The 19,966-nt window shown below is 39.5% G+C and overlaps 1 protein-coding gene and 1 pseudogene across 1 annotated transcript in view; both read right to left on the bottom strand.

The window, feature by feature from the left end:
- Positions 1 to 19,966, bottom strand: part of Ubp1 (upstream binding protein 1) — a 42,361-nt gene that overhangs the window by 4,124 nt on the left and 18,271 nt on the right. The window contains exons 4-14 of the mRNA XM_010629720.1: positions 18,504 to 18,609; positions 17,780 to 17,886; positions 15,787 to 15,939; positions 15,579 to 15,689; positions 15,027 to 15,134; positions 9,243 to 9,346; positions 7,498 to 7,552; positions 7,076 to 7,169; positions 3,880 to 3,970; positions 3,006 to 3,124; positions 434 to 576 (exon numbers count right to left, since the gene is read on the bottom strand). Of these exons, the coding sequence (XP_010628022.1) occupies positions 434 to 576; positions 3,006 to 3,124; positions 3,880 to 3,970; positions 7,076 to 7,169; positions 7,498 to 7,552; positions 9,243 to 9,346; positions 15,027 to 15,134; positions 15,579 to 15,689; positions 15,787 to 15,939; positions 17,780 to 17,886; positions 18,504 to 18,609 (1,191 nt within the window). The remainder of the gene's footprint in view (positions 1 to 433; positions 577 to 3,005; positions 3,125 to 3,879; positions 3,971 to 7,075; positions 7,170 to 7,497; positions 7,553 to 9,242; positions 9,347 to 15,026; positions 15,135 to 15,578; positions 15,690 to 15,786; positions 15,940 to 17,779; positions 17,887 to 18,503; positions 18,610 to 19,966) is intronic.
- Positions 8,295 to 8,441, bottom strand: LOC117283640 (annotated as a pseudogene).

The raw sequence follows: 19,966 nt of genomic DNA, 5'->3' as shown, positions 1-19,966 counted from the left end.
TTTGCCCCCCTACCAAAAAAAAAAAAAAAAAAAAAAAAAAAAAAGTACAAAGCACTCTTCTATTACCTGCTGGTCCCTGAACACTGGGAAGACAAAGTCATACTTCTGACCTTACCTGTTTTTTAACATTAGTTGTTAAATAATGGACAAAAGAACACATCTCATAACTTACCCCTCAAACAGGCAAGAGTATGCCATTAACAAACTTTGGTTCCTGTTAAGTGTCTAAATTCAAAACTGGGAGGAGGCCAAGTCCGTTTTCCCTGGCTTGTACTCATTATCATTAGGATGCCTGAAACTCCTGTTATAAATTCTTAACACTGATCCCCAATTCTCATGATTATTTGCAAAAGTCACAGAATTTTTCTACAGTTCTAAATTCATCTGTATAGAAGTATATATCAGTGCAAGAGGACATGCCTGCTTGATTTACCTGATCACTAACAAGAATGTGAATACCAGTGGGACCCTGTCTGTAAACCTGGTTAATTTGGTGGAAAGGAATATTAAACACCAACGCAAGTTTTCGAGCAACTTCCGAGGCAACCATTTCTTCCAGGTAGATTGCATGATAAACTGAAAGAAAAAAGAACAGTGTTTTATCAATAACCTTTTATCTATGTTCTACTTGGTCTCTGGGTCTCTTTCAAAGTATAAAAATTAAAAATTTATGAATAGGAACAAATTAACATTTCTTCCTTACTATCTTAAAATCTCCAAGTACCACCTGAAATAAAAGAATACAATATATATAATGTACTAAACATTAACAGTAATTCCTGTATAGAAGGATCTAAGGTTGTAATTTTTCTATTTTTCTATTTTTCTGCAATGACTACGGAATATGGAATTCATGTATTCAAAATTGAGAAATGAAGTGTTTCAATCCTAGGGTCTCAAAACCCCACCACAACAAAGGACTGCAAACATGGGGGATCTTTCTCGAGTAATCCAACTTGAACTGCATCGTGGCCTTGAGTGCCAAACAGAATTTATCAAAACTACCACGGAGGGCTGGGGATTTAGCTCAGTGGTGCTGCCTCGTGCCTTGCAAGTACAAGATCCTGATTGATCCCCGGTACCAAAAAGAAAAAAAAAAAAAGTACCATTGAGATGTATACATCCAAAAGGAGCATTTTATGGTAAATATCAGAAGAAAACTATTTTTTAAAAATACGCCTTTCTACAAATTTATTAAAACCAACCTAAAAGGGTCATAATTTTTGACCAGTCATCCTATCACTGTGAATTTATCCTAAGGAATAAAAGCTCTCTGTACCAGCCCCCATCGCCCAAATTAAAAATAATGTAAAAGATACCAAGTGAAAAAAGCTAGGATAGAAACACCGAAGCCTGGTTCTTCCTTACAAAAGTCCCAGCCACAACCCATGCACGCATGTTCTCGTACATGTAACTCATCAGCAGAGGCCATCCACACCGTGCCACTACAATGAGTCACATTTGTATAGGTCCTGTCAATCACTGATTCAAGCCAGATGTGGATTAGGAAAGCAGACAGTGAGAACCTTTTCCTTGTGTGCGGATTTATGTAGAAACCTTTGCTAATTATACATTATGTGGCTTACTCTGGTGGCAGTAATAGTCCGTTCCTGCCTTTCAAAACAGGTAGTTGTACATTCTTGACTTAAAAAGGGGGGGAGGGAGAAAGAGAGGATGGGTCTGTATTTTACGTGTGTGTGTATGTGTGTGCGCACGCGCACGCATATGTGCACTTAGCATAGAACCCAGGAACTCGGCACACTAGGCAAGTACTCTAGCACTGAACCACACCCAAGCCCTAAAGATATTTTTTGTACAGTACTGAGAACTGAACTCAGGTCCTTGCGCTTGCTAGGTAAGCACTCTAATGCTGAGCTATAACTCTGTAGTATTTTGAGAGAGGGTTCCACTAAGTTGTCTGGGCTGGCCTCAAACTTTAAATCCTCCTGCTTCATGCTCCTGAGTAGCACAATTACAAGTGTACGACACTGAACCCCACATGCTTTGCTTTATTTTAGGTACCGGGGATCGAACTCAGGACCTTGCACTTGGCAAAGCAGGTGGCAGCTAAATCCCTGATCCCCACCTGCTTTATTTTAAAGACCATACTCTGATGTTTTACAGTTAACACAGGAATTAACAGATAAATACTGTTAAACTTTTGTTCGGTAATGAGTTTATTTATATGGACAGTATGATTTATCATTTTTTAAACCAAATACCTCCTCAGTAATTTATAATGGCTTTGCAGTAATGTGCATCAAATAAGCACTGGAAAACTGTCTCTAGGATGATATGCATATTTCAAGTGGTACTGAAAGCCACACGGGTATCTGTCACTAATTAAAAAAAGATAAAGACCATACTCAGATGAGGGAGGGGTCAGAATTTTGATATCTATAGTAATACAGCACTCCACCATATAATTAAGAAAAACCCTCAAGATGAGGCTCCCCTAATGCTCGGAGAGAGAATAATAAATGACTGACAATGGCACAAGGAGGCAGCACCACACCCATCTCACACTGGGCCGGCAGACAGACAAGTCTGTGGTATTTAAAAGAAATTTAAGAGTATCCTCCGGTCAGAAGCTGCACTCAGTGGTAGAGTACTTGCAAGGCCCTGGGTTCAATCCCCAGCACTGTGCAAAAGGAGTAAGGAGTTGGGGGGACTGGTCAGATAGTAAAATGGAGGGAAAAGAAAAACATTCCTGTTTTCTTATCAAGCCACCAATGTTATATTCATTTCATTAAATCTGAGTTTAAGGGGGGAAAGCCAGCAAAAATCTCAAAGCATATAAGACCGGCATTTCTGGCGTGAAGGGCCACATAAAAGAGATCCATGGAGAGGCTCATAACTGAGGCTGTTAGCCTCCTGTCACTGTTGTCAGACTCCGCTATCAGCCACTTGGTGGTCCTAACACAGTCCTCATAAGCCCTGCTCAAGTCCTTCCAATTTCTGGCAGTCTCAGAGGAAAAAAGAAGTGTGGATGCCCTCACACTCACCGTAGGGTGTCCCACTGCCACTCTTGCCTCCACCGCCTGCAGCTTGCTGCTGCCCTTGCAGTGCTGTGCTACTTGGCTGCTCCTGGCAGACATAGATGGTTAAGCGCGGCCTAACCGACCTGCAATCAAAACAGCCACTTGTGAGCCTAGTGTGAAAGCTGCCTTAATGCATGTATAAATGACCACTACAGGAGTCTAAGTTCTAGTTCCTTAGAGAGCTTTACAAATGTTATTTCATTATTCAAAATAATTTACTAATAAAAATATAAAAACCACACACCTCACACCAACTATCACAGGTGGTCTAATATGATGATCCAGACTCTAAACCATTGAGATGGTCTGTCAGATGCTGGTAAATTTAAGTTTCAAGATTAAGCAAGCAATTTAAAATCAGTAAGGCTCGATTTTAATGGAATTCTCACACCACAGGTCTAAAAATAGCAATGGATAATAAATCAATCTTAAAAGTCAGCAATTTACAGTTCTCATTTTAATTCACAATTAGAAGTTTACATTTTTAATAACTGTTTAATAATAGTCATGACCTTGAAAACCATAGATTCTGTAGAGCTCACCTAAATTAGAAGTTTTGTTTTCTTGGCAACAAACCCAGTCGTCTTCAAGAACTCAGTACTGCCCATGTGCTTTGCTACCAGTCTTACAGTCTACCTCTGCCCTCTCAGTGCCTGCATCATATCTGGGCCTGCCCTGAAGGTGTACACAAAACAGTCTTCTTGTGAGCACGATGCTGCCGATGCTCGACGGCGCACACAGGCACATGCCGACCTAGCGTGGAAACACATTCTGCCCGAGCCCCCCACGCGAGAAAGGTGCGTTCTTACGTCACATAAAACAGTCCACAGTATTTTACCTTGACTTCAGTGAATTATAGAGCCGAATTCCATCGGCTGCACCACAAATTTGAACTAAATCCTCCTTTGTCAGTTTTAATAAGTCGGCACCTGAAGAAGAGCAGATTCTCAAATAAATGGAAAAAGAACAGATAGAACTGTTTGACAGGCACCTGTCTTTACATGGTTAAACAGCCTTCAAAAGGGCAACAGACCTCCTGGATATACATATATATGTGAGAACACAAGAAGATATACGTACACACCCATCCCTCAAAGCCAAAGAAAATGTTGGCTTTTCAGTGTCCTGTATCAAGAAGCCTAGACACCTAGAAGCCAGTAAATCAAATCCTTGAGCAGGTCCTATAGGACCATTTGTTTCCACCACAGATCTTACTGCTCACCTCACCTAGGGGCTGTGGCTATCTAAATGTGATTCTGAACCCAGATAAAACTTGGAGATTGCCTGGGAACAGTGGATCTTTTCTTTTCTTTTACAAAAGAAGAACTGGACCTCTATACAGTTTTGGGAACTTGCCCAAAGTCACATAATAAGTTGACAGAGGAAGGCTTGGCTCTTTTTATACTGCAACATGCAATGTCAAGAAACACATTCTGTAACGTAACAAAACTCCGGCACAGCAGCCAGTCTCAACAGGAAAGCATGGCAGAGAATCACACATTGTTCAGACTGCCCGTGTAAATGTCTGGTACTGTAAGTATCACCCTAAGATACAACAGAAAGGTACAAGGGGAATTAGTGGAAAGCAATACTGGTCAAAGTTTGATCAGTTTTGAAGTTAAGGGTGGCTACAAAGGAGTTCATCACACTCTTTAAGCTTATGTTTGAAGAGGTCCATAATCTGTTTTTGCTTTCTCTAAAAGTCAAGATACAGTATGATAGTTTTTCTTTTTCTCCTTCCCTGTTTCCTTTCTCCCCACTCCTCTTCAATCCTGGGGACTGAACCCAGAGCCTTGCACATGCTAGCGAAGTGCTCTACCACTGAACTACATTCTCTGGCCCCAAGATGTAGTTTTCCAGGAATGTATGACTTTCATATAATGTATATCTACTCCTAAATTTAACAAGATCAGGACTTGAATGTGAGAGTCTAACAAATTTCTTGTTTGTAAAAGTGACAAGAGAAACAGAACTCCCATGAGACATGAACGCTGATGCAGTCATTTTACAAAGTCAGCTAAGCAGAGAAACAGGCTCTCCTATCTTTCTTCTAGGGCCCGCTATACACACCTCTGAAGCAGTGCTTACAGTTGTGACCAGCGATGTGTGTGTGCATGTGCAGCCTGAACATTTAAAGAGAACTGGACACCTGCTACAAGCACAATCCTTTCTGATGCACGAGTGCTCAAGAGGCTTTACTCTTACAGTCAGTACAGAGACTCAGGCAATGCCAGAGGGACACAATTAGCTCCCTGTGCCTCCTCCAGAGGAAGTACACAGGTGAAGTTAAGGAGATCACTATTCAGAGGGAAAACAGCCTAGAATCCCCAAGGCAGAAACATCTTACACACAAGGAGTAATCAGGGGCTGACCTCAGTTCCAACCTACCAGTGTTATGTGCCATGCTTTTCATCCACCTGCCCTACAAAGAAAGGTTCAAGATGGCACCCTCCCCTGCCCTGAACTGTACAATTTCTAGGTTTTCGAACATGATAAGCTTTAGTCATATAAAAATGTGGATTCCAGATAGCAAATGACTTCCACCTGGTACCTTAGACAAAGCGCTACAGGGGAATGACGACTCCCTGCAAAAACAGTGAAATAAATACTGTAACAGAAAACTAAGCTCTTTGTGAAATCACACTTGGCTTCGGGATGGGCATGTGTACACGTATGATGTCCTCTTACAAGGCCCAAGCTATGTTTCTGAGGCCCCACAGCACCACAAGGAAAAGCTACCAGTCTACTGTGACCCAGCATTTCTCTGGGCATGGTTAAACAGGACATCAGATGTTTTGTGGGAAGAGTCCTGGGGCCAAATATATTTGGAAATGCTGCTCCTGCCCCACCTGGCATACCTACAACTGTCCTCTAAACAGGTCCCCTAGCACATGCCTAATGAGACAAGGATTTAAAGCTTGAGTCCTACACCTGGGCACTTAGCAAGACTTTATTTCCAAATAAAATGTTAAAAAGGAGCTTTGGATATAGCTCAGTGTCAAGTGCCACAAAAACTAACTCAAAACATAACAAAACAAATATCCGGTCTCCTTCTGCACCACCTGGGGCAGCACTGCTTAATTCCAGTGCTTTTAAAATTCCATCCTATTACTCCCTCTACTTAATATGCAACAATAAAACTGACACTGTTTTATCTAAAACCCATACCAGAGTGTATGAAATAACTACTTCAAAATAAAAAGGAGCAACATTTATGGCAAGTTGGTAGATTCTGAGATCATTAGGCTGAGAAGGAAAAAAAAGCCAATCCCAAAATGTTATACACTGTATGATTCCTTTTATGTAATTATTTTCAAAATGACAAAATCATGAAAGAGTTTACCAAAGGGGAGAAGGGTGTGCATATGATACAGAGGGTAGTGGACACAGGTGGGGCAGGAGCAGCATTTCCAAATATATTTGGCCCCAGGACTCTTCCCACAAAACATCTGATGTCCTGCTTAACCATGCCCAGAGAAATGCTGGGTCACAGTAGACTGGTAGCTTTTCCTTGTGGTGCTGTGGGGCCTCAGAAACATAGCTTGGGCCCTGTAAGAGGACATCATACGTGTGCACATGCCCATCCCGAAGCCAAGTGTGATTTCACAAAGAGCTTAGTTTTCTGTTACAGTATTTATTTCACTGTTTTTGCAGGGAGTAGTCATTCCCCTGTAGCACTTTGTCTCTTCAAGGTACCAGGTGGAAGTCATTTGCTAGATATTGATATTCTACTAGAATTGTAAGAGAAACTGAGTTGAAGGTATACTGGATCATCTGTGCACTGTCTTTACAACTCATTATAAAGCAATAATTATTTCAAAATAAAGTTAAAATGTTGCATAGAACACAAACATACAAGTCTGGCGAAACTATCGATTGTTTACTGCAGGGAGAAACTAGGTGATAGGTAACACAGGACTCTCCGTTTTGTTTTACAATTTCATGCATAATAATTTCAAAAAATTTAGTTAAGTCTCAAGGTTAGTAAAAGCACAGCAACCAACAATAAAACACACAAAAACACACAGACATACCTGAAAAATTAGAAAACAGTCTTGTGTAGGAAGAGAATCTGTTTTTGAGAAGCCACTGCTGTGTTTCCTGGGTTGTAGCTGAAGGTTGAATTTGCTATTAACAAAGAAAATGACAGTAAACAGATAAAACCATTCAAATTTAACAAAAAACAACACAAGTCTCTGGCACTTTAAAAAAGAGTGATTGTTTTAAACAAAGGCTGGGAAGGTAGCTCAGTGGTACAGCACTTGCTTAGCATGGGGGTTTCACTACCAGTATAAAAAAAAAGGGAATTTACAGGAAGCCTCAGAGTGAAGTAAAACACACCAAAGAAGAATATGATTCTGACCACTCAGCAACCTACGTGACTTAAGCCCTTATCAGAAAGTTTAATATGTAAGATCCTGAAAGTATCCAGTAGTTTGAGAGAAAATATACTTACCTCACCAGGTACCTGTGAAACTCCATCTCCCTGATGATTTGGGGAAGAAGAATTGCTGGGGAAAAAGGAAAACGAAAAAGTGATTTTCATAATTGTTTTCAAAAATCAAGACGTTAAATATTAAACTGGGCAACACTTGGGGCCAGGGATTTAGCTCGGTGCCACTGCCTGCCTCATAAACACAAGGTACTCAGTTTGATTCCCCAGTGCCAATGAATGAATGAATGAATGAATGAAGCAACAGCATGAGAGATCTCTCTGTAAACCTGCCAGAAGAGTACAACACAATGGGTGAGCAGTGGACAGGACAATGAGAAGAAAATACATGGAAGGCTGCACCTCAACTCATGCCTTCTCTGTCCTACTGTGAAATCCAAGTCTTATGAAAAGGACTCCAAGAAAATGAAAAAGGATATTCATTCATCTTAGGAGAAAACGTATGAAATAAACAGCTGAAAATAACTGCAAAACAATCTACTTTTAGAATAGTGAGCCACAAGAAACAATGTGTTAATACATATATCCACGAGTAAAGATGATGAAAGAAATAAACTCGTAGCATTAACCTTGTGTTTCTAAGGAAAAATGAGAATAGAAAACAATTCCACGGAGGATGTGTCTATCTTCCTGGCTCCTTTCCTCATACAGGCTCCATTCTTAGGACCTGCTCCTCAGTTACCTAGGTTTATGTTGATTATTTACATCCTCCTCAACTCACTTGCACTTAAGCTCTTCCCAAAAACGATTTGTATGTCCGGTCACTTATGTTTTATCACAGCACCTAGAACTGTGATGAGAACACAGTGGGCTCTCAGGAAACACCCAATCAAGTGGGTACATGAATTCATAGCTCATCTTGAAGGTCTTAGACATTTTTTAAGAATTTTCAGACTAGTCTGGTCAGGAAACTACACTTGATCTTAGCCAAAAGGCCGAGAAGCGATCTGGTCAGGAAACTAGAGAAGACCTCTTCCATAGGAACACTCCATATAAGTCTGTGTTCTTCTACTCTTAAAGCACCATAACCTGTAAGAAGATGAGTGCCTTCCCAGCTCATCCATCTCCACAGGGGAGAAAAGCATTATTTTGTTTTCTTATCGAATTCTGTCAGCATGACCAGAGATGTAACAAAAATACCCTTTCTCTTGTGGTCTTAGTTTTTGTAATTTTTCTCTTCAATGAGAAACTTCCTTAAAATAGGAAAATTCTGACCTCAACTACTCTGAATTACTTCTCCAGCAAAGGCCCCGGAAATGGAAGGCCCCATAGGATCTTGCTGCAGCTTTCAGATGCCTCAAACCTAGTATCCTACTCCTACCCCAAGCTCCTTAGATTTAAAAAATTTTAAAAGAGAAGAAGTGCTGTCTGTCTTGAGGGAAGAGATGGGGCAGGAAGTAATCCAACTGATATGGTAAGCATTAAAGCCCAATGTTCTTAACATACTGAAGTCAAGGTTTCACTTTAACAACTCATTCTACCTTTAACTACAAATCCTAATATTGTCTTTAATCTCACAAAAACTGTATCTTGAAAATGCCCCGATTTTGTAATTACCATAACCATGAAGATGTGGAGTATACAGAGCTGGGCCCCAAAAGGCTGTCAAGTGAAGGAGAGAATGGCTGTGCTTCTTCCCGTCACTGTACAGTTCAGACACAGAACGGTTAGGAGAGGGAGGGCCGAAGGGGCACAAGCACGAGTGAGTAAGGCGGAGGTGCAGGCGCGCGACCACGCAAACCAGGTACCTGTCTGGCACACTGCAAGTGCTCTGCTGGGAAGAGGTGAAAGTGGGTGCTGGGGAAGGGCTGTTATTCACATAGGCTGTGGGGGTGTCAGGCCACGGAGAACACTGAGGACAGAAAAAGAAAGAAATTAATGGCACACTTTTAAATACGTGGAAGAAATACTTTTGTAATTAAGTCTCTAGTCTTACCAACCTAAGATTATAAAACGCAAAATGCCTGAAGGTTACCACCCTCGCAGACGTGTCAAATTTACCTTGTGGCAAAGAAAAATTTTACCTGCGAGGTGCCTCTAGACACTGATTAATCTTAGAGAAGACCTGAAGTGATGACAGCAGCAAAAATTTATAAAAACATTTTAAATATATACTTAAGTATAATCTGCTTTCAAGGGCTTTCACTTCCCTTTCTACCAGTATCCTCTCTGTCAGTTCCCCAACAGGCTACCCATCAAATTTTAAAAATAGCAAGGACACGAAAGGATTCATAAGCAACAGCTGGCATCACAGGGTGACCTGTGTCTCATGGCTTGCTCCTTCTGCCCTCTCCCTGAGAGGCAGCCTCCCCAGTACCCATCAACTTCCTTGACCTCTTACGATTAATAATCCCCAGGGAAGATCAGACAGGCCCAGCCCACACCACTCCATGTATAGTATTGCCTCTACCTCCACCCATCTGCCCGTCCACTCACAAGGGTTCAGTTACATATTCTGAAAGGGAAACTATGACCAGAGATAAGAGCAAAGATACAAAGATGCACTATTACAATTAGGAGAGTTAAAAGAGCCAAAGTCAAAAACATGCTGAATAGGCTAGGGTAGGGAGATTCAAATAGATATTTCAGACCCGAGGAAAGGAAGAAATCCATTTCACTCCATAGATATTCTTTTGACAACTAAGCTGTGAAGGTAACCCATCCCCCTTTCATAATCACCCTGCTCCCATTTTACACAAAAAGGCATCACATTTAACCACAGCCCAGAGGTTTAAGGCACTCCAAAGCCAAGCAAAGCATATTCGGATAAACAATTTAAAAAGTACAAGATTCTAATGACTTAAGTTTTTCTCTAAAGTTGTTCTCAATTTTTTGTTTTTAAATTAATTGAGGACAACTATGTCAGCTGTCATAGTATTTTATTAGAACACACAAAAAGATACATCACTGGATTTTGGGCAGATGATGCACAAGGCATGACAAGTTTTGAATGGCATGCTAAAAGAAAATAAAGTCTCTCACATCTTTGTTTCTTTTTGTGGCTTTTTTGGAGAAACATTTTGTTACGTAGTTCAGGTTGGCCTTGAACTCACTATGTAGTCCAGGCTGGTCTCAAATTGTAGTGATCCTCCTACCTCAGCCCCCCAAGAGCTGAGATTACAGGTGTGCACCACCACGCCTGGTATCTCACAGCTATATAAAAATCTGAAAGTTGGCCAGGCGTGGTGGCACACACCTGTAATCTCAGCATTTGGGAGGCTGAGGCAGGAGGATCGCTGTGAGTTCAAGACCAGCCTGGGCTACATAGTGAGTTCCTGGTCAGTCTCAACTACATAGTGAGACCCTGTCTCAAAAAACAAAACAAAACAAAAAACAAAGTTTATGTTCTGGCCTGTCTCCTTATTCAAGGTGCATTTCAATAGCATTTCTATTTTTTATTTAATAATTTACCAAAATGTACATGTTTTGTTGTACTGATAAACTGGTACTATTACTAAATTTTAAATTTCTTGACAGAGATTATGGAAATTTACACAGAAAGTTTTAAAAATTAAATTTATATTTATAAAAGTTTATTGTAGAGTGGTTATTAAAAGATTTTCAGATATAAAGTATGTCACATTAAGGTTAAGTTTTTTTTTTAAATTTTTTTTCTTCCCTCCCCTCCCACTTCCTCCCCTTCTTGGAACTCAACCACTGAGCTGTACACACCAACTCCCACATTAGGATAAAATTTAAAGGGCGTGGAATAAAAACATGAGACCAAGAAGGAATAGTAAACTGGACTTAAGTGACAATCAGAGAAATTTTCAATTTGTATGGTTATTTAGAATCCACAAGATATACCTTAAAGAGTAATATAATAAGTTGCCAACTTATAAACGAGTTCCATTCTGGGAGAATATTTGTAAGTCAGATTCGCTCATAAGTCTGGCAAAGTGCGTCTTATACAGTACATCTGTCAAAGTTCACAGACTGAATTTTCATAAGTCAAGGACCTACTGTATCATTTTAAAATATTATAAATATTCACCATGCAAAAAAACTGACTCCTTTTCAACTGTTCAAATTTATGAGACCTTTCAAAGGTCAACTTGAAAATGTACAGGGGAGTATATCTTTCTTCAAAATTCTGAATAGGAACTGTTAAGAACACTAGTTTGACAGAGCTAAGAGACTCTGAAGCACCCTGAAGGCTGGAACAAGTCTCACCAATAGCTATGGAAGCTTAAATAAAAGCTATGGAAGCTTAAATAAAATCTGTATGACAACTATCACAAGAATGGATACAGAAGAAACAGAAATCCCCAGATCAGTATCTTTACAACTGTCCAATTACGTTTCCCCTCAAACACGGGGGTGGGGGGGTGGGCACGGACCCAATTCCAGACATTGTTTCAACTATTATCAACTGACTTCCGACAGCTCTGCTAAACTTACTGTATGGCACAGCAATTTTCACTCGATGTGACTTTTCATATAACAATGACAGGACCCAATTCCAGACATTGTTTCAACTATTATCAACTGACTTCCGACAGCTCTGCTAAACTTACTGTATGGCACAGCAATTTTCACTCGATGTGACTTTTCATATAACAATGACTATTCTTTTAAAACTAAGACCTCTGAGGGCTGGAGATTTAGCTCAGTGGTTCCGCTGCCTGCATCGAAAGTGCAAGGACCGGAGTTTGATCCCCGGTAGAAAAAACCAAACCAAACCAAAAAAAAAGCAACAACGAACACCTCTGTTTTTCTTTCCACCATACCAAGTAATAGCTCCTCAGTTTACAGAGTTTAAGGAATACAAGCCTGAGAGCTGACTAACATCTAATCAGTCAGGTGTCACATGCTGTCATTTCCACTCCTTGGAAGACCTGCTATACCAACCTCCTCGCCTGATACAAAATACTCTAACAGGATAAAACACATATCTAAATAATCTAAATAGGTTAATATTAAAAATACTGAGTTGGGGGACCGGGGATTTAGCTCAGCGGTTCGGTGGCCTGCCTTGCAAGCGCAAGGACCGGAGTTCAATCGCCGGTACCAAAAAAAAAAAAAAAAATACTGAGTTGGGTGTGGTGGCACACACCCTGTTAGTCCTGGCACTACTGGCTGAGGCTGAGGCAGGAGGATCACCATGAGTTTGAGGTTAGCCTGAACTGCATAGTGAGACCCTGTCTCAAAAAGCATTAAATGGGGGTGGCAGGGACATAGCTCAGTAGCACCATGCCTGCCAGGCAAGTGCAAGGTTCTGAGTCTGATTCCTGGTACCAGGAAACAACTAAATAAAACCTAAAAAAGTCTCCCCAATCATTTTGGTAATTATTGCCAGGTATTAGAGGAAATGAAGTCATCAAAAAGCTTCAAGTTAAGTATGGCAGAGTAAGGCAGAGATGCAGAATTTACTCACACTCCATACACATACCATGTACACAGCCATTTGAGTTTTACACACGTGGATTATTTTAGCAATACAAGAGCAGTACTATTTTACTTTGTTTCTATTTTTGCAGTGCTGGGAAATCAAACCCAGAGCCTCATACATGCTAAGCAAGCACTCTACCACGGAGGCACCCATAGCTCAGTAAGCTGTTACAAAAGTAAGCAGCAGTGTAGTGCTTCAGTTTCTGCAGACAGTCTGTAATGCACAAAGGTTCAGCAATGGCCTAGACTCCTAAAGTTTGTTTTAGTACACTGTGAAAACAGTATCTTCCCCCCACGCATATTAAAGAATGATGAGGAAAAAAAGAATGACGACTCACTGCAGGCTGTAAAAATTGCCAGCCTTAACATGAGCCAATCAAAAATCAACAGATACACTGAAGGTTTTGTTGTGCAGCATCTCCTGGGAAGCAGTAGCAGCATGGCACCGTTTTATTCAGTACCTTTACATTTAACAATAAGCCTGTACACAATTTTTCTTACTGAAAGCCAGACATAACTGTCCAAAAACTGCAAGAAGTGTTGGCCTTTCTCTTAAACATTTAAGATATATGAAATGCTGTAGACATTCTTTTCTAAGGGGTCAATTTCTTGAAAACAGGTTTCAAGATGAGCTCTAACGATCTGTAGAAGCATCTTGCCCAAACCAAACACAGCCAGGTCAGCAAACACCACATTAGGAAGATGTGAAATCCCAGGCCAGTGAACTGCTGATGTTTTGCATACTTTAGACTTGAGTTAAAATCATGAAGAATTGACCACAACTTTCTCATCTTCAGATCAGCTCTGGGCTGTAACAGATTTGTGTTTTGTTTTTGTTTTTTTATGAACTGCCCGAAGCATATATTTAAATTAGCTAAAATTTCAGTTGCTGGGATTCCTCACCCCCAGAGAAATTTATCAAGAATATTTGTGGGTCTTCGGTTGGGACATCAGAAGAGGATGAAAATATAAAATTGGGAGAGGTGGGCATTCGGGGATGGAATAGTCAAGTGATTCTAACAACCTTCAATTTAAATCTAAAAACCCCAATTAAAGAAAATACATTATGTGTGCTCCTTATGGTACCAGGATGAGTACATTTTCTACTTTACTGCATAAATAAGCATTTAAAACTTTCTTACTCAAATGCTTTAAATGATAAATAAGGTTCCTGTGATAGTGTCCATGACGGTAACTTTCTGAGCCAATAGTTAATCACAGATATGTGTCCAAGAGTGACAAATCCATTTTTTGGCACCTTAATAGTGCAAACATTTCAACAGTACTAATTAATACATATGGTATCAGTTATTTAAAAAAATTTTAATGTTCTATGTTTATATTTACTGAGGGTACATAGCAGATCTAACTAAGTTCACACAACAGAATTGTACACTGTTAGGTCAGAGTGATGTGATGAAGATTCGCTGTTTTATCTGACAAAATTCATACTACACCCAAAGCACCCCCTGGCTGCTTGTTGTGAGATCCAAGTCTAAGTGTAGTGAGGTGTACTATTTTGGCCTGAAGCATTAAGTCACAATGCAGGTGCCAAGAAGAAACACTAATGCAGTCAACAATTTTTTTTTCCCCGTACGTGCTGCCAACGAGGCTTTTAAAAGCACAGACAGACACACACTCTTATACTGCATGCAGGGAAATGTGACATGGAGTATTGCACATGTTAATGCCAAGCTTGCTGCCATCATTTAAAAAATTTTTATCAGTTATATGAGAAAGCAAAAACCTTTTTAAATTACATAAAAATTATATCTACTTTAAAAATAACTTAATAATGAAAATATTTTCACTGCTCTTGAAGGAAGTGTGTGTGTGAAGGATAAAGAGGGAGAGAGGAATGGGGAAGAGAACAAGGAGGGAACACGTATCTGTGAATGTCTTTTTCCCTCCAAAACCACCCATGGTCAACATTGTTTTTGCTTTGTTTTAAAAGTGTTAGATTTAGGAAATTTTCCTCAGTGAGGAACAAACAGAAAGCAGGCAGTCTAAACAAAAGCAAATTAAATCAAGACATGGACATCAAAAGCAATTTTGGCTTTACTTTTCGGTGGAAGTTGGTCCTATATCTAACACTGCACAAGGTTTCTTGCACAATGAAAAGAGAAGCAGAAGTCCCTTACACTGCCTCGCTTTGCCAGAGAATCACCGTAGTCTGCTGGCAAAGTCCGCTTGCTGGACTTTTTCTGCTCATGTTCAACTGCATCTTCAATTATAGGCTCAAGCCTCATCTGGACAAACACCAAAGATTGGGATCAATGTCTTTTCATTATACAAAGAAAGATCTAATTATTCTGTTTCATGTCTCTGCAGTCCAATTAAACAAATGTATGACTAACAGGATTCAAAGTTAAAGAAAATGCAAAACCCCAGCAGTGACAAAAATTGGACATTCTAGGCCCCAACTTAATCTTTTGTCAACTTCAAGACTTTAAGGTCTATTTCTGAGACCTGATTGGGATTTCAGCATCTTCATTCAAGATCCCACCCAAGAAACTAATCCATAAACAACCCCAAATTTAAATATACAATTTCCCCACAAATTTCTCAAAGAATATCATGTCAGTCTACCACCCAATCTTCCCCAACCCCCTTGTCATGAAACTCATCTGAGAGGTAGTGCTAATGTGCAAACCTCTGCTTCTCTTCCAAAATCAAATGCTGCACCACATTACCTCTGTGAGGATTGTGGTATCATATGACGGCTGATACTTTTCTTTTTCATGAGCTGTTCTCTTCTCCATCTTTTCTCGATCAGTTTTTTGTTTTCTGTCTGCACCTTTGGGCTTAAAAACAAAGTAATTATTTGATTCATCAGGCTGCAAAAAGCTTTACAAGCACAACTGAATTTTAATTACTGACAGCTTGGTTTCCACCTCTTACCTTAAAAACTTTGATCTGGCAGCTGGCTGAGTGAAGATGATCTGTGTATTCCCCATTTTCATTCTGCTTAAAGGTGTCAACCTGAATCCTAAAAGGCACTCCCTTTTCACCTCCGTGCTTCCGTGGGGTAAATTCTGTGCTGATGCAGTGCACCTATAAAAAACTCATGCTGAAATGGATTCAAAGCACTTCTCAGTGACAGCCTTTCTGTTTTGTTCCCTCTTGGTTGCCCGGCCATCACTATTCATTCAAGATCCTTAAAATGCACCTCCAGAAATTAGCCAAATTCTCCCATAAATTTCCCTGTTGTCCGTTTTGGTACAGGGATCAGACTCAGGACCTTGAGCTTTGAGGCAGACGTAGGCACCACTAAATCCCCAGTCCGTTCCCTAACTGTTTTAATACATGACTCCTTTCAGAGATCCCACTGTTTTTAGGCTTGCTGAGAACAAGCTCTTCCCCACTGTAATGCCTCTCCTCCAATGCAGGACTTGCTCCAGTCAGAGAAGCACCAGCACAACAGTGTCTATGCACGCTCCCTACCACACCACTCCACAGCATTTGCTACTCTCACACTCAACAGTTCTAAATTCTGCTCAACCCATAGCAATCATCACCTCATTGTTTCTAGCAGTCTGTTGTTTGCCATCTACTGCCACTACCCACCCTTGTTGTAGACAAACTTCCTGTTGTACACAGTCTCACTGCTGCTCCCACACGTACACAAATTTGTCACGCTTTGCCTAGAGAACTTCAACAGTCCAGAAAGCCCACCACACAAAACAGTCTCAAGGTACTGCACAGACTTATTGGCAAGATTATGGTCATTTCTGACTGCTATGCATATTCTCTTTGAAATGACTCATGATGTGAAAACTGACCTCTACAAGATGCCTGCACAACCGGAAAGGCAAAGCCAGCTCTCATTATCACTGTTTCTACATTGCTGGCTATTGTATGGGACAAACATCAACAGCAATATTTTCTCATATTGCCATTCAACTAATATGAATCATGGCTGCAGTGATTACTAACTGACAGGGAACACTTGGTAGACCACCACAATGCACAATACTAACGAGTCTTTACAACTGATACAAACTGTAACCTACTTAACGAAAATACATCATGTAAAGATACAAGATCCTAATGATGAATATAACTGTACTGTATACTTAAAATGTACCAATAAACTTTGTGGGAAAAAAACAAAACAAAACAAAACAAAAAGCTTTAACCTACTTAGGCTGGTCAGCAATTAAATGGTGTTTTTTTTTTTTATAAAGTTTACCTACTAGTTTTAATTCCACCACTAAACACAGAAGGTATTAGAATTACTGGGCTTTTTAAACATGTAATAATTATATTACGTTTTTTCTTAAAAATGTATCTCTTACATGGTATTTACTGATTAAGTAGGTATAAGGGTATGTTTTAAAGGCTACTGATAATAACTACAAAAGGGGGAAAACTAGTAACATTTGAAGCCAGGTGAAGGGTACATGGAGAGTCATTACTATTATTGTCTATTAGTGGAGGTTTGAATTTTTCATTAGTAGCATGTTTTTATTTTTGGTACCAGGGATCGAAAATGGGTTCCTTGTGCTTTTGAGGCAGGCAGTGGCACCTCGGAGCTAAATCCCCAGCCAGTATCATGTTTTTAATAATGCTAAAAAAAATTTTTAAACCATAAAGTTTTTTCAGTCATACCCTTTTAAGTAGCAGCTTCTGCTCAAGAGAAATGCATCATAAAAGATATTTTAATTACTGTGACTATTAATGGCAAAAATAGAATGTTTTACATTATTAGTCTTCATACATCTAAAACATGGTAAATTTAGGTTAAACCCATTTTTAAGTTTGTAAAGAAAAAAAGACATTAAAATAGTTTACAAAATAAGCATTTTAAAATATAACATGTCAAGAATTAACTCTCACTCTGGCCTTCTAAATGACTTGGTCACTGTGATTCTTATAATGTAAAACTCCAAACCTGAATGAAAGCAGATGTGCGTTTTGCAGGGTCCCACAGAAATTCAACTGCATTTAACTGGCTTGGATTTGTCCTTGTATCAATTATTCCCACAGACATTGGAATATCTGTATTGTAAAAAGAAGGTATGTAAAAATGCATACATTTTAAATAATTTAAAAATCTTACAACTTGAGCCAGGAGTGGTGTTGCAAATGTGTATTCCCAGCTACTCTCAGGAGACTAAGGCAGAGACTAAGGGTCGCTTAAACCCAGGAGTTCAAGACCAGACTGAACAACAGTGAGACCTCATCTCAAAAAACAAAACAAAAATCAGGAAAACCCTTACCATTTAATATACAGCATTACAAGGAAATAATTACATCCATGATGAACTTTTCCCTTCAAAGCTCTCCACAGTCCACTTTGTCTTCAATAGCAAAAACCTACTTAAGATTTAGTTTCTCCTACGATTTTATTTCACTTTATTAAAAATATGATGGATAAATACCAAATGAGAATTAAAATAGTTGCAAAATTATAAAATTCCCCGTTAGCAAACAAAACAAAACCACCCCCCCAAAAAAAACAAACAACAACAACAAATCACTTTTTAAGTATAAAACAATTCTCAAAGCACAGAATCTAGTGACACAAAAACTCTCTCTACAGTTACATGGCGCCAACATATTAATGGGCATAGCTAAACAAGGTCATCTCTGTGGTATTTGTCTACTGCCTGTACCTAAATCGAGCAGTCTATCTCCTGGGCGATTCCACTTCCAGCCTTCAAGTTGCTGATGCTCTGTGTACTGCAGCCGTCTGTCATGGAATACAACCCTTATGATGCTCTGTGGAGTAAGTGGGAAAATGAGCACTTTCAAACCACTCCAGTTAAAACACAGAGGCATTATGTATTAACCTATAATAGATGAGCATACAAAAATACATTCTAATTTAACCACTCCATAATTTTTTTGTTCTTGGATACTTGGATTATGATATTTGGTGCTAAGACTTACAGCCCGAAAATGAGAAGTACTAACAAAAGGGTTACAAGTATACATTTTACATAAGATGTTGATATTGTAAACCAAATTCAAGGTATATCCATGGCCATAAAATTAGTGAACAAGAATTCTGTTTCTATGAAAAAAAATGCCAGATACACATGAAGTATAAAAAGTCATCAAAAATGACAGAACCCCAGGTATAATGATAAAACTGTTAATTTAAAATAAGAGTTAATCAAGCTGGGCATGGCGGCACACACCTGTAATTCCAGCACTCAGGAGGCTGAAGCAGGAGTATCACCAAGAGTCTGAAGCCAGCCTGGGCTACATAGTGAGTTCAAAGCCAGCCTTAACTTCATAGTGAAATCCTCTCTCAAAAACCCTAAATACTGTCGTGACCTGCCTCGCAAGCACAAGGACCTGAGTTTGATCCCTGGTACCAATACAAAACAAAAACCCTGAAGGAAGGAAGGAAGGAAGGGAGGGAGGGAGGGAGGGAGGGAGTTAATCATTGCACTTCTTTAATAGGACATTCTGTCAACTGGCCAAAAGAAACAACAACCACAAAACCCTCTCCACCCACTCCAAAAGAGAACCTAATATAAAATTAATTCTCAACTATTTTTTTAAAAGATTTTGTCAGCTCATTTGTCTTGTGATGCTGGCAAGTGAACACAGGGTGTCATATACACTAATTAAGTCCTCTACTACTGAACCACATCCCTGGGAAAAAAGTTACCAGATAAATTGTATTCAAACACTCAAATCCCTAGCTAAGGCTTAAACCCCTCTCCAAACTCTAGGCCCATTCTCTGCTCTTCACACACACACCTCCTTGAACTTCCAGTGGCTTGGGATGTCAACCAGTTTCATTCCAAAACAGAAAAACAAGCGACCGAAATGCATTCAACACCATATTTAGAAAAGCAAAACACAGAAAATGTCATGTTTGCAATTATTACTTGTTCAGTAATAACTAGTATAAATCCACATCGATGAAAATAATGAGAGCATAGATGTTAGATTTACAAATTTTATTAAATCCCATTCCAGAATGTCAGACTAAGGTAGTAGATTAAGGAAGATGAAAAGAGTAACAAAGTTAAGAAAATGCAAGATATATATGAAAACTGTGAGAAACTTGTTATCTGGAAATTCTAACTAAAAAGAGACTGAACTAACATAAACAAAGGAG

The sequence above is a fragment of the Fukomys damarensis genome, unplaced genomic scaffold (genome assembly GCF_012274545.1).
Source record: "Fukomys damarensis isolate Sample0158 unplaced genomic scaffold, DMR_v1.0_HiC HiC_scaffold_28, whole genome shotgun sequence".
NCBI classification, from domain to species: domain Eukaryota; kingdom Metazoa; phylum Chordata; class Mammalia; order Rodentia; family Bathyergidae; genus Fukomys; species Fukomys damarensis.
Note: the sequence above shows the minus strand (reverse complement) of the source record. Positions and strands in the feature narration are given on the sequence as shown.